General features: G+C 45.1%; 1 protein-coding gene across 1 annotated transcript in view; it reads left to right on the forward strand.

The window, feature by feature from the left end:
* The window catches only part of LOC306797207 (nck-associated protein 5-like), a gene marked incomplete at its 5' end in the record, with an annotated part of 106,035 nt that overhangs the window by 77,483 nt on the left and 13,425 nt on the right, over positions 1-15,127 (forward strand). The window contains 7 exon segments of the mRNA XM_079296443.1: positions 2,260-2,328; positions 4,151-4,189; positions 4,360-4,479; positions 9,106-9,210; positions 10,004-10,192; positions 10,397-14,007; positions 14,603-14,708. Coding sequence (XP_079152569.1) covers positions 2,260-2,328; positions 4,151-4,189; positions 4,360-4,479; positions 9,106-9,210; positions 10,004-10,192; positions 10,397-14,007; positions 14,603-14,708 — 4,239 coding nt within the window.

A 15,127-nucleotide genomic window follows, 5' to 3' on the forward strand; every position in this document is an offset into this window, starting at 1 on the left:
GCAGGCGCTTCGGGCTGTATTCCAGCTTCGGTTTGTTTTCCTCTGCGCTCGGGGATTTGAGCTGCACTCCGCCACGATCCCCGAGCAACAGCTGAGGCGAGAGCGCAGCCACAGTGATCTATGCTGATTGCTTTTTTTTTCAACCGAAGCCATTGTCTCAGATCTCTTCTGCAATTAAAGAACTCAGACTGAACTAATTAGGCCACCAGTCTTACCTTTTCATCTCAAAGAGGCTCCACGTGGCCTCCACGGAACTGACACCTCCATCTAACAAGGAACTAAAGTGCACATATAAAGAAGTGAAAAGAACAAGAGTCCCTGGAACGATACACGAAAGACTCTCTGGTAGAAAATAGACCCTAATTACAGCAAAGTGCTCCTCAGCTGGCAAGAAGTATGGTCAAGCTGTCCCGGTGATCCATCTGATGAAGCGCAATACCTAAACATTACATATTAAACGACTTTATCTAAAGTTATCCGCCATTTAATTCCATTCTGCCGGCACGGGTGATGGATGCTCCGCCGGCTAAAGCAGCTAGAACAAAACGGAGGCAATGCATCACTGCCCCTCATTGTGCATGAACTCCACAGACACTAAGCGCTGCCCGGCTCTTATTTCTCCTCCTCAACTGACGCTGTGCATTAACTTGGCAGGCACGCGCTGTGGTCTATAACTGGAGCTTTAATGGAAACACCCAGAATTCAGGAGAAATGCCCGTTGGTCATCTTACTTGTTAATGGTGAGAACATAAAGGCTAACATTACCCATGTGGCCACAGAGGAGCATTTATTAACGTCCTTCATGCACAAACATCTCGGTTTATATTCTGCTCTCAATACTAAGAAAGGCGGTCTAATGGATTCCTTCCTCCTTACAGGGATAGAGTGGATGTTTTGAAGTGCGGTTGATATGCTACTTATCCATACTGTGTATAGCGTTCGGCACCCCAGTACTATACAACCCTCTTCAAAAAATCCGAACCTGGAGACGTTGGAGACATCAGGGCTTTACTTCCCATTAAGTTCCCTTCTATTCATTCTTGCACAGAGCACCAACAAGCGCCGCAAGCTTAAAAACGGCCACATCGGCATAATCCATGGCAGTAAACATGGCCATTTCTTTGCATTTATCCGTTTCTTTGTACCCAAACTGACTGTTCACATACCAGTGTGTGCATTGTGCCTCGCTTGCAGCCAATCTCCCGGCAGCAGCAGGAGGAAATGTAAATAATCCCTCAAAAACACGTCGCCTCACAAATTCAAATGTCTTTTTTTAAAGTGTTTGTTAGCCGAGAGAGCAGTTTGTGTCAAGGTTCTGCAGAGGACAACGATGGAGGAAGATATTACGGCATGCATTGCAGCAACAATAATCCATCCATTAATACATCCAAATGACATTGAGATTCTCATTTCAACCTTTTAAAGGCTTTTGTGTCATTGAACAATAAAGCAGCAATAACATTCAGGGTTCAGGTAACAAAATACCACTTATAGCGTTCTGCCACCGTGGCCTGGAGAGTCGGATAGCACTTCATACTTCAGCTCTTGTGGAGGTGCAGCGCCGACCGACAACACGTATCAAACAGTGTCTTTCAGTATCTGTTGAGTAAGAGAACAGTTATACAATTAATAACAGGAATATGGTCCATGAGGAAGTGATGACGTATATAAACCATGATGCATAAAATGACATATTCTCTAGTTTAAATTCCATTCACACCTCAGATACATCATCCCCCATCATCAGGCTTTAGCCTTTAACGAGTCAGTATCTACTCCTCGACAGCATCATTTGAACGTTTTGAGTTGTAGTTCCCCATGTTTTCATCAAGGCACTGGTAGGTTCTACTAAAGGGCAGAGGGCGGGAGAAGCAAGGCTGGCTGATAGCCCCTAATATGCAGCCTGCCACTGACAAATTGGAAACTCCCAGAGATCAATAGGGCGCCGCCTCATCGCTTGGCAAGTGGAGGAGATATTCTTATTAGGCGCAAACTCCAAATGGCTGGCTGCGCCCCAAAGTTCAGCATCATAACTTCCATCCCCTTGACCTTATCTCTGGGCTACTTTCTGCATCTGTTATTGGCCCTCCTGGTTCAGCATTGACATAAGACCTTTGGGCAGCAACTCCCCTGTTAGCTGCAGCTCTGCTTGATTGCTATTTCTGTCTCCATCGTTGTTGTTTTGTTGCATCATGTAACCAAAGTCTCTGCGAGGTTTGCGCTGCATTGACCCTGAATGTGTCCGTGTGTTCTTTGCAGAAGAAGAACTCTGCCTTGGCCGTGGAGAACGAGAGCCAGAGGGAACAGTACGACCGCTGTCTGGATGAGGTGAGAGCAAACCTTGTTTATCGTGACACTCTCCAGGTCGCCTTATGACGGCCAGATGTTTAAGTCGGCATGGAAAGTTCACAAATGTTTGTTGGATTCGGTTTGACTTTGTGCCAGTGGAACGAACAGTGCTCTTGAGTTTAACATTAAGGTTTTAATGAGGTCTTGCAGAGCACACTGTGCTTCCCACAGGTTGGCAATTTACTTGAAACACAGCTTGAGGGAGGCGGAGGGGAACTTTTGTTATTAACAATTAATTTAAAAAACGGTGTCGTATTTTTCAGGCGCTAAACTCTCTCATCACTCACTTTAGTAGAGAGGCTATCTTGCATGTTTCAGCTGCGATAAGCCCAACCAAGCGTCGACATTTGCTGCTTGAAGTATGATTCATGTAAAAAGAGAAAAAACCTTTATGGCAACAAGGATGCTGGTTATTTTTCATGCTTTTTAAAGCACAAGTACAGAGTCTTTAATGTCAGAAGGCCTTCTGTTGACGCTCGTATAATTATAGCAGAAATGCTGGAGGATTCTTTTCTTACCCCATAGACTCCTCTGCAGTAACAGTAGCTGTGCACTGTACTCACGCACGACCATCATACCTATATGCAACAACCCTCTGGTTACTGGTCAGAGCTTGATAAGTGCTGTTTAGGGAGCCACATGAGGGGAACCAGCCCGGCTTTGGCTGTGCCCGCTAGCTGAATCACTGCAGGAGGAAGGGAGGGGAGCACTGCTTCGGGGAAGCATGTCCAGCAGGGACAAGTTGCCCAATTTGTGGAACCAACAGGCTCAGCGGACTGAGCAGACCTGCCGCAGGGAGGGAAAAACGGGTGAGAGAAGAGGGGGGAATGGAGGAGGAAAGGGGGAGGAAGGAGATTGAAAGTGAGTGATAATAAAGAAAGGGAGGGGAGGGATTTTGTTGCACTGCTTTATAGAGATTGCGTCCGCCATGAATTGTATTTGGGATAAAGTCGGTCTCTTTTCTGCTGTTCTGCCCTCATTAAGAAGGCTCAACTCGCCTTTCTTTTTGTTTTCTTCTCAACTATTTTCCGGTGTGGTTGACTTTTGTGGAGGGAGGGCTCGGTAACGATGCTGTTTTGATGATGGAGGCTGTGTGTGCCTCTCGAACGACTGCACAGAACTGTAATAAGGCGAACGTTTGCTTTGTAACAGAAGGGATGCTTATTTTTTTATGTTGGCCCAGCTGCTGGTCTCCACATCAGTGTGTGTGTGCGAGCTCATTTGTACTTTAATAGCTTGTTCCGAACTCGTGCAAAGATCGCAATCAGAGATGAAATCTTCTGTCCGATACCATTAAGCAGGTTTCGTTTGATCACTCAGCTATTTCACACACAGCAGATCTGTGACTTGCGGTTCCAGGAGCAGCAGGGCTCATTTCCCCATATTTACTCCCATCTCTCCTTATTCAATAAACGAGAGCGAATGCACTCAAAAGAGCCGATGTGGCTTCACACGGTATTAATGAGCAATCAATGGGCAGTAATCGGAGCCGCTTCTCCATCGGCGTTGTGGTCTCAAAGTGCGGGCGGGTGTTAGCCGCTGTGAGACCAGAGCCCAGACGCCTCTGCTCCTACATCTGTAATTACCAGCAGTAGGAAGTGAGGCTCAAACGTTGTAAAAGAGGTGTGTGTGTAATATGCACACACACCAGATACTCTGTAATATTGTGCCATCGTGTTCACATGAGCTCATAATAATTCATCTTATGTGTGAATTGGCGGAGTAGTCTACAGGGGCCTGTAAGGGTCAGAAAGGCTTTGTATTACAGTTCATTAACGTCTTGTTTTTCTTTCTGTCTCAGGTTGCCAATCAAGTTGTGCAGGCGCTTCTCACCCAGAAGGTTTGTTTCCTTCATTAAATAACCCATCAGAATATGGCTTTATTAGATTAATGATGCATTTGATGATGATGTACTCTTTATGAACATGATCACGATACAAATATAAAACCTGAACATGACACCCACGAGAGAAGCCGTTCCTGACGCTCCCTGTGTTGCTCCTCACTCAGGATCTGAGAGAGGAATGTCTGAAGCTGCGGACTCGAGTTTTTGACCTCGAGCAGCAGAACCGGGCGCTGGGCGTTCTGTTCCAGCAGCGGATCAAGCCCGCCTCGGACCTGCTCCTCCAGGTGAGAGTCCAACATACTGACCCAATTCTAAACACTGCTATTATCATTATATAAGAGTGTATCTGCACTCCTAACCTGCTGGCTCACTCGCAGCCTCTCCTGCAATCACCCACTTTCTGAAGGAAGCGGCTCCTCCAGTAAACAAGCCTGAGCGCTTATTGACATGCGTTTAAAGTTGTTTTTCTGTTGGGCTGTTATCAAACTACTCCGGGGTCTCAGCTGGAGACAGTGACATGGTTTCACTACGGACTAAATATTGTAGCGGGACGGACATTAAACTCCTGAACTATTTAGGAGAGCTTCTACAAAGGCAAACGTAAAATGGAACCACAAAAAGTCAGTGTCCTCCCTGGTGCCCCATGAATTAAATCCTCCTCCCAACTCCGAATAAAATCTGCAGTTGTATGCCTCCAATGCAGTTGTGACTCGTTTGCAGCGCTATAACTATAATCTGCTTCATGAAGGCACAACTTTTCTCCTTCACATCTGACAAAAAAAACCAAAGATCTGAACCAGCAACCATTGAGTCTCTTATCTGTAAACATCACGCAACAACCGCTGTTCATATTCTCCACAAACCCCACATTCTCTTCTTCGAACCGGCTGGAAATTGCCTCAGTTCATCTTATTGGTCCCTTGGAAAACACCAATTTAGTGATTTTGTGTGCTTTCCAGCTCGAATTTCAAGGTGTAATTATGAGACAGACGGACCTGCCACCATATGATTTCCCCATCTATTGTGATACAGCATCGCAGGGCAATAAGGTCAGTTTGGAAAGTAGGGTTTCACATAATTGTGTAAATTCCAGAGTTTCTCGCTGTCAATACGGAAAGAGCAAGCTGCCAAAAGAGAGGAGAGGGGAAAGCAGCTGTCAGTCGGTCCAGACGAGAGCAGAAGAGAGAAAGAGGAGAGGATGAAAAGAGCAAGCAAGGGAGAGAAGAAGGGGGGGAAATGGAGAGAGATGAGATAGCAGAGAGCCGAGACAGCGAGGAGGTAGCAGTGGAAACGGTGGATACATTGAGTAAAAAGAAATAATATGACGGTGTGTTGTAAAGCTCTCTGTCAGTTCCAGTTTCTTCCAGTATCATTATTGGACAGGCAGGAACATTGTCAAGTGAAACCAATATAAACGGCTTGAGGAGGGATGTTGATGACATCACTGTGGGGACCAAGAGGTGCAGTGTAGCTGCAGACAAGATTTAAGGCTGTGCTATGTGTTTTTTTAAACTTTTTTTCTGAGATGATATATCCGTGGACTTGAGGTTTGTGTTTCCACATTTTTGACACATCATCACAGCGACGCTGAAGCATTTGAACGTGTAGGTTTTCCCACAGGAAAGTCATTTGCCCGCCTGCTCATTACTTAACAATGACATTTCAAACATCAGCTGGTGATTCAGTGTAAGAATTAATCATAATGTCAACACGCTGCTCCGGATGTTCTGCGTGCCCACGATGAGCTCTCCGGTTATGTGTGGGAGAGCTGTGAACAAGATCTATAGTCATCACAGGCCACTGGAACCTCCTACAGTGTGCAATTAAGAAATATTTCTGATTGCATCCATCTGTCAACCAACAGCACACATTGTAAAACCACCAAATATATATATATATATATAATATATAAGTGTTTATTCGCTTTAGAGGTACTGGTAGGAAACAAATGGTGTTACCTTTCTTCCCCCGCTTTCCAGTCTTTATGCTAAGCTACGCTAATTGACTGTTGGCGCCAACGTTTCCCCAAATTATTCTTCAAAGTTCTAAATGTAAGAATTTGTGAATTATAAGTAAAAAAACCAACTATTTCACTATCATCACGGTACTTATCAAACCAACCCCACACACTTGCATTATTTAATTTCCCATCCCACTTACTAAACCATCCGAGCACCATTTCTCATGAAAATATGAAAATAAGCAGGGTGAGTTTCATTTCTTGTCTCTCCTGGAGCCTTAATCAGCCGTCTGAGTGTACCGTTTCCCATCTAGCTCTGGACCTTCTGCTTCTCAGTAATTAAACATGCTCCAGCTCCCCGAGCGCATCTTGAGTTTCTCAGATAACGGACCATAATGCTTTTAATGGGAGCCCCACCGGTTGTGCACCTCCGCCGCCTTCAGACGAACTGGTTTGATTCTAAAAAATGCCACATGACATTCAGTTTCAGAATGACAACGACGGTTGTTTTCTCATGCACGCTTTGTGAGCCAAGGGAAAGTAACTGGTGTGCAGTCCCCTCCATTGATGCTGCCTCTCAAACGTGACAGGCTTTACTGGAACAAATACCTCAGGGCCCCTCGGACACAGCATGAACACCATGACCTCATTAGTTCTCGTGCTATGTTGCAGTTTGTATTGTCCAACGTTCCTGTGCAAAAAATACATGAATAGAAATCACAAATTCAAACTAATTATGCCAAAAACAGTGATGAATTTATTTGGATGATTCAATTTGCAGACAGAGCCTTGAGACATTGTTCAACAGGTATCTCACCTCAGTCTTGTCATATTGCTTTTCACATTACAGCTCAGCCCAGAGCTGTCTGATATCCTGCTGAAGTTGACGGGCTTTGTGTAGCTGCAGCTTTAGGAAAGGCCTTTGTGATGAGTCAGACATATAGATTGGGTCAGGTGGGCGTCTTGTCTTTTCTCTCTTACTGCTTGTCGTCCCGCTGGTGTGTGTGTATGTGTGGAGTCAACCAATGAGTTTTTGACAGTGGGTACCAACACTGATGTACGTGCTTGGAAGCTGCCGATTGCAGCTATCCTGAGCTGCTATTCATTATCTTGAAATACGACCACTGTCGAGCCAAAAACAACAAAGAAGAAAAGCAGGAAGCCTCTTGATTTTTATTCATCATGACACGCAGCACTTCTCCATTGTCTTCCAGACTAATGGATGCTAACTAATAGTTATTAAAAGGGCAGGTTTGCATGATATATTACAGTCTTGCAAGCGTTCATTTATGACTTTCATCTTGGCCTTGAACCTCAGAAAGTTCAAGATGTGCACACAGCCTTGTCATCTACCGTTTCCTTCCACTATCTCTCGCCGCGACCCTGTGACACTATTGACTGAATCCTTGATGAGGATGCTGAGGAGGTGAAACCCAGCACCCTACGATAAGATCAGAGCCTCCCGTGACACCTCAGCCACTCCCATCCCCATGTGGACTGCAGAGAGGCCCGGCGATGCGGCATCGGAGCTGCACAAATTTCAATTTCATGAGAAGCCATCTGGAGCTTTGAGTCCAAAGCAATGTTTAATTTAGAAGGAATACTGTTCAGGAAGCTTAACAAGGAATAGAGGAACGGGAAACAACTAAGAACTCTTCTACAGTTGCTATTAACTACTTTTAACTGAATCAAACTGGGTTTTGAAGAGCAAGCAGCGCTTGATGTTTTATTAATCCTAAAAATAGTGGAGAACATTTATCTCTGAAGAAAAAGCACAGAGCGAGCATCACCCTGTTTCCATGGCACCATTACCAGCTCACTGAAGGTGAAAAGTGTGATGCTCACGCTGATACAGACGTTTTTGAGTTTGGATGTTTTGAAAGTTGAAGAGAAAAATGTAGGATGGTTGTTTTGGCTGCAGGCAAAGTGATGCTGGCTGTTTGGTCTGAAGAGACGAAAGAAACAGTAACGTTTTGCTGTCTTTAGGAGCAGTTTTCTTTCTTTTTTCTTTCCAACCAAATGTTCTGAGGACGTCTTTCAAAACAGAGAAAAAGTCAAAACCAACTGTCAGCAAAGAGTTTTATGGAACGCAATAAAATTGAAGATGGATCTCCCAGTTTGTATTTTCAAATGGTGATGGCATTGATGGAAGATGTGAGTAGTCTCAGTCTCCATTTGCAGAAGGTGACTTTCACTTTTATAACATGCAATTTTCTTGATAAATATGTTTTTTCTGCTGCAGGTACACAGCATGAGAAATGCATTTCATTGTAATGCTAGAAACTAAGTGGTTCAGAAACACACACGTGTACATACATATACTCCCAGAGTGAACTTTAGTTTTATCCTTGGCAGGAAATGCAGCAAAAGACCAAGTGTTATGTTCCGGCATATTTCCAGTTTTAGTTCATTTGAGCACAGGGAACCCAGTGTAATTAAGTTCTGAGATTAACACGTGGAGATGTATTTGGTTTTCTATCCTTCCCTGCTAAGCTGAAGAGTCAAATAACAGAAGAGACTACAGACTAGCGCATCAATTTAAAAAAATCAAAGGAATCCCTTACTCCCTGATGCAATTATTTCCTTTTCACATAATTTTTTTCCCCGGCCGATGACATTAACGACTTTGAGCGTATGAATCAGAGCTCTGCGTGGCACCAGTGGAGGGAATCGGATGGGCCGGCGAAATGTTGCTCAGCCTCAACACACTGTACAGCCCTTTGAGGTGTTGGAAAACATATTCATGACATTTATAACTTTAGAGATTTACTGTACTGAATGTTAAGATGTTTCATTAAATCTGATCATTTTGTTGAATAAACAGTATATTGACGAGGTGCCAAAAGAAGACTTGTAGATTGTGATATGTGCTGAGCAGTGTTGATGAAAAAATGCCCTACCAATCCCTGCAGTGAAAATTCAATCTGGTGTGTCCTTCCTTGCCTTTCAGAAGCTTCACTCTCGGATCATGGATCTCTCTGCGGCAGATTTGCTTTTGGAGCCAGAGAGAAGCAAGGCCTTCTTGCTTTCCAGGAATACAGACTCTCCCTGCAGTGTAAGCTTGATATGAAACATGCAGGAGGCAATGTATTTTTATTTTTTTGTTCAGCCATATGAATCGTCCAGGTAGCATAACCGCAACCCCCTCAAGAAATCATTACAAGATATTAAAATACAGACCTAACTAGCTGAAGCCGTGACCCCTCCTCATCTCTCAGCAGGAGGAGCTGGCAGTATCACTCTGCACTAAGAGGAATAAATCCTTGTCATATTACCAGAAAACCATCGATTGACTCGCTATCAGTAAAAATGACTCCATAGGTCACTGTGGTGTATTAGTCATCTTATGTATTATGCATTAAGGCCTGACAATGAGTTATCCTACCCTTTTACCCCTCTGAGAATGCCATCTGATAAACTCTGTATCTTTGAGAGTGGAAGAGGGAGAAAATGAAATAATTATTGATGAAAAAATCATCTTGTTATCTGAATATGCAAAAGTATCACATATCTTGGTTGCATTAGGTGATACGCACAAGTGACACTTATATGAGATGAGTAAAATACCTTATTTCTTGTCTTGCATACACAGTCTGCAGTAAGATGCTAATTAGAGAAACATCTGCTGTGCTCTGAAATATGATTGATATTTTTTAATTAAGTTTGAAAAGAGCATTGCCAAAGCATTTGAGTGGTCTGTCAAGTCTTTCTCAAATATCTTTCATCACAAAATGAACAGCAAGATAGCAATTAGACATCACTACCTGACAACTTTTAGAGTGCTAATAGACAAGATGATGCTCTGTTATTCACAGTATAATGTCATGTCTCTTTTCTCTATCTCAAAGGAGGTTCAGCTGAATGGAAAGGCAGGTCTCCCTGTGGCCAAGTGTCTGAGCCAGCTGAGTCTGACAGTGCCAGCGCCTGTATACCCACGCAGCAGCTGTAGCAGTAGTGAGTTGTCCCTGTCAAGTGCATGCAGTGAATTCTCCAGCGGCTCCTACACCTGGAATGATGGACGCTCCTGTGGGAAAATGGTAAACCCTCTCACTCCATAATAGACACAGTAGCTCATCAAGATCCCTGTTTGCTGTCTTTCTTCTGAGACCCTATTATACATCAATTTACATCAAGAGTTTGCATATTATGACTCCAAATGGAGGTAAAGATGATTATGATAAAACAAAAAGCAAAAACTGTTTTCGTAATTGTTGATCCGCTGTTTATTGTTTGCCCTGTAGTCATCACTGACCCGGGAGAAGAGGCTGAGTTTGGGTTCGTCAGCTCCAAGTAATATCTGCGCCCCCCCGGAGGAGCAGCTGCCCACAAGGCGCAAGGAGAGCAACATACTGGAAGGACTGAGAAAGCTCCAGAGGAGGAAACACAGGAGCTCCTCTGTTTCAGCAAAGGTCTCCAAGTCAGCCGACAAAGACTGCATGAACTCAAACGAGGGCATCTACTCCTTGGGTATAAAGAGTGGTAGTAAAGGGGTGTCCAAGCCTACCCATGTGGGTAGAACTTTAGCTATTGGGGGCAAGAAGTTCTCTTATGATTCTGATGATGCAGATGATGAATTGGCACATTCCAGTCGAAGAGATGACATCCCCACCAAGGACAGTTGGTTTTACTGTAAGAGGCTTTCCCGCAGCATTTCAGACAGTTTGTGTAGCTGGGAGGGGATACAGGACAGTGGAGGTGGAGGTCACGGTAGCTCAGGTCTAGTGGCTTCAAAACATTCTTCTGGCTGTGAGTCAAAGGAGCGTCCTGAGAAACTCCTGAGTTTTATTAACAGTTTTCTCCCTGAGGGAGGGCGGAAATCAGCTTTTACTAAACCATCCTTGCTTCACTTCAATCCTTCTTACCCAGAGGGTCCAAATCCCCTCTCTGACGTGGATGATCCAGAGGAACTCAACTCTGAGTCTAGTGACATCCGAATGTCCTTTAGCCAGCCACCGAAGCAAGCCGAGAGGGACTCCGAGAGGGTGTCACGAGATGCTGCCAAGCTGCTCGCACAACAGTGCTTGCGAAGAGAGCAGGGACGCACTCAGTCTGCAGATGGGAGGCCCAGGCCTTTCAGCCTAATCAAGGTGCCCAAAGGGGCAACGTGTACTCAGTCTGAGGAGAGCATTTTTGCAATATTTGATGCAGAAGGAGAGCCTATTGAACTTTGTGCTCAGAAGCTCACAGCAGGGGCTGGGCCTCGAAATGACATTCAAAGTAACAAGGTAATTGCCGATTACACAGAACTACTGCCCCGTGAGAGGCCAACAAGGCAAAAATCAGCAAATGCAAGAAACTACACTGTTCTTGAATCTCCAGAGAAGCCATCTGAATATCAAATTAGGTTGAGCAAAACAAGCAATAGCTGGGAGGGCAGTGCAGAGAGGCTGTCAATGCAGCTGACTCCACAAAGGAAACTAATCAAACCACCAACCAGCCGACCGAATAACGGCCATTCCATCCATCCCATGAACGATTCTGTTGCTCCGAAGTTCAGTGGTTCAAAGATACCCGGTCGAAACAAACCTTTAGGATCACCACTGAGATTCTCTAAGGGCTCTTTCACTGAACCAAGTAACAGTGGAAACTCAGGACCCTCTAGTCAGGAGAAATCCCCCTCCTCTCCTGCAGTTAAAATGTCCAGGTTCATCAAAACACCTGTAACCTGCTCACAGAGCCCAAAGGCAGTAAACTCCAAGCTCCCCAGCAGGGCCGAATGGAGTAAGGGCTCCTCCTCCAGTTCCCCACACATCTCAAGGAGGCACCTGGAGTATGCTGACAATGGTGAACAGCCAACCAGAGACAAACACTGTGAAACCAGCAAAAATAAACTCAGGTCCCCTTCCCCTCCCCCTCCCCCGGGCCGCACCACCTCCTTACTGATCAGACCAAATTACGAAGGGTCGCCTCAAGCACATAAAACATGGGTGGCTCTAACCTCCACACCAACCACTGTGAGGGGCCCTCCCCCAAGTTACCACACCTCACTTGTACCAAATATGCAAACTACGCTACCCATCAAGGATAAAGACTGTTTAGACATGGATGCAGGCTACGGGACTGCACTTGCACCTCAGAAACTGGTTGAGAAAACCATTCAGCACCTTCAAAAGTCCCCCGCCATGACTCAGACAACTACTAAAGGCACTAACAAGAGGATGACCACGAAAGACTACCTCCCTTCTGCAAACTCAGGGTGTGCTCCAGAAACTGAAAATGCCCCTAAAAGCTCAAAGAATGTCCCCCCTCCGTACAGTGCCCTCAGAGGGTCCTCTCTTCAAAACTCATTTGCAAGTAAACGAGGATCAACCCATGATAATGTCCATCAGACAATGCAGAAGACTTCTATTAGTTTACCGATATCGCTTCAGGACACCCCTCAAGGTAAAACAGAACCCCCAAATGGCAAAGCTGTTGTTAGCCCACCCAGCTCAGTCATAATTTCCCCAAACACAGCGGAAAAAGCCTCAAAGACTCGCATCCCAATGGGGTTTAAAGCATTTTTAAAATCTCCCCCTAGCCATAAAAATAGCCCCTCTATACCAGGCAAGCAAGAGAAAGATCATATCAACTCAGTCTCCAAGAAGACTGAGACTTCAAATGCGTCTACCCAGTGTGACAGCTTGCAGAAAGTGTACAGTATTGATTCACCACCCAAGATGTCTGTTACAGAGGGGAAAGGTGACGTCCAGTGTAGGATACTGGAAGACGAAGTGCATGCTACTGTGCTGCCAGAAGAGGAAGAGGTTTGCGATAAAGGGAAAAGGAGCAGTCAGCTTTTCTCTAGATCCATATCTGTTACTACCAAACCTCATCTTAAACCAGCCTTGGGGATGAATGGGGCCAAAGCAAGGAGCCAGAGTTTTAGCACAAACTATATTGAGAAACCCAACATCAATGCTTTAGATGGACCGGGAAAAATCCGAACTCAGATCATTACCAACTCGGGTGAAAGGGGAAACTCTTTGTCAAGGCAGACTTCATTGGAGGTACCAAGTGTTGGCTCAGCAGAGAGCCCTCTCCATTCCCCCAGGTCTAGGCTTAGCCACTATGGAGGCATGACAGGGTCAAATAGCCACAACGTCCTCCCTGAGAGAACTTCTAAATCAGGCTCCAAAGGTGACGGGTCACATGGCACCGCAAAGGGGGAGGCAATCACCTCACCTTCTCAAAAAGAGGCCCGTAGCTTACCCATCAGTGATAGGATTGGCTTGAACAATATCCGTAAGATGGCAAAAGTTGCCTCTCATCCACAGTTTCCTCCTCCCTCCACTTGTGTCTATCGCTCAGAAAATCCAGTGCGAGCGACAGGAGGCTTAGAAACCACCACTAAGGAGCCAGACTTTAGCACGGAAGTAAATACCCAGACAGACTCTCCGGATATGGAGGAGAATAAAATCAGCCCAACAGTCTGCACGATCGAAGAGAAAGTCATGATGGGAATCGAAGAGAATTTGCAGAAATGTCAAGAACAGGAGAAAGTAGCTGCCAGTGAGACCAAACAGAAAACGGGCCCCTCTCTGGCAAACTGGTTTGGCCTTCGTAAGAGCAAACTTCCTGCTCTGAGTGGTAAGAAAGCAGACCCTCCTAAGGGCAAAGAGGAGAAGAAAGAGTCAAAGATTGGATCAGTGCTTGGAGGCAAACCGGTGAAGTCTGACAAGAAGAAGGATAAGAAGAAAAATGATAACCAGCAGAGGGACAGTCAGGAGGTGCAGAATCTGTCTGAGATGAACACCAAGCTGAGCTCCATCATGGACCACTGCAACAATCAGATGGGTCAGATCGCCAGTCAGATCCAGTGTACCACCGCCTTTATCGGCAAAGACCAGTTTGTGAAAGAGCTTCTTGGCAGGTGGGTGAAAGAACATATTTGTCATCAAGTACAATCAGGAATGAATTACCCTTAATTGATCGGATGCTATGCTGATTACTTCCTGCCACTGAGCCTTCTCAGTGTTGTCAGGTGAATCGACAATTGAAAAACAAATTGGTTGTTCTATTTAATGAAACATGAGCTACTGTTGCATTAAAAGTGTGTGTTCGGAGAATAAACAGCAGCTGTCTGTTTGAGTTATGACTCCACTCCTGATAGCATAAGCAGTGCTCGGACCAGCATTCTGACACATAGTCAGCGCACTCAAGGTAAAGCATCTTTAAGCCAGGAAAGCGCCACATTTCATACTTCGCACTTCATTGATTTGCCACTTCAAACCACAGCTGACACATGTGTATCCAGAGTAACTGCAATCACTTGAGAGGGAGCACTTCATAGAGGTTGTTAAACATTTGATGGCATTTTCTGTGTGTGCGTTTCTCTGCATGTGCACGTATGTTTGCGTGCAGGTCAATGCAATTCATCAGCAGGCTCACTTTCTACCTGGCGAGTTGATAAGGGAGGAGCTCGGCGTGCAGACATAAAAACAGATCAAATCTTATTTTTCTCGCAGGACTGCTGTGAAGGGCAACTGTGTGGCTGCCTCTCCGCCTGGGATCTCCACACCCAACATGCACAGCGAAATGAAGGGCGATATGGAGATCTGTCCAGATACTGCTGTAAGTGAGCAAACATGCCATCACAACACAACTGACTTCATTACATGCGTGTGTCAAGCTCTGCTTGTTTGCCTCTGGCTATGTTTTGACAGGCTGTTGGCACACACACACACATGCAAATTCACACAGGTTTTCACACTTGTACATGTACATGTTCACAAACACATCCACTGCTCCGCCGCCTCTTCACCATTATATCCCCCGAAGCCTCGCTACTGATTCACATCGTGCTTTGCCTCAGCCTACAATTCATCACCTACTTTTTTCAGTATCCATCCACAAGGCTGAAGGTTTTTAAATTACATCTCACACAGAGACAGTCATCAGGTGATGCATGTAATTTACAAACTTTAATTAGGCGTCTCTCAGCAGCTTGTGTCTGTAAATCATATCAGCGCACTTTGTAAGCAAAAGGCCAA

The sequence above is a fragment of the Melanostigma gelatinosum genome, assembly GCF_949748355.1.
Source record: "Melanostigma gelatinosum genome assembly, chromosome: 24".
Lineage (NCBI taxonomy): Eukaryota > Metazoa > Chordata > Actinopteri > Perciformes > Zoarcidae > Melanostigma > Melanostigma gelatinosum.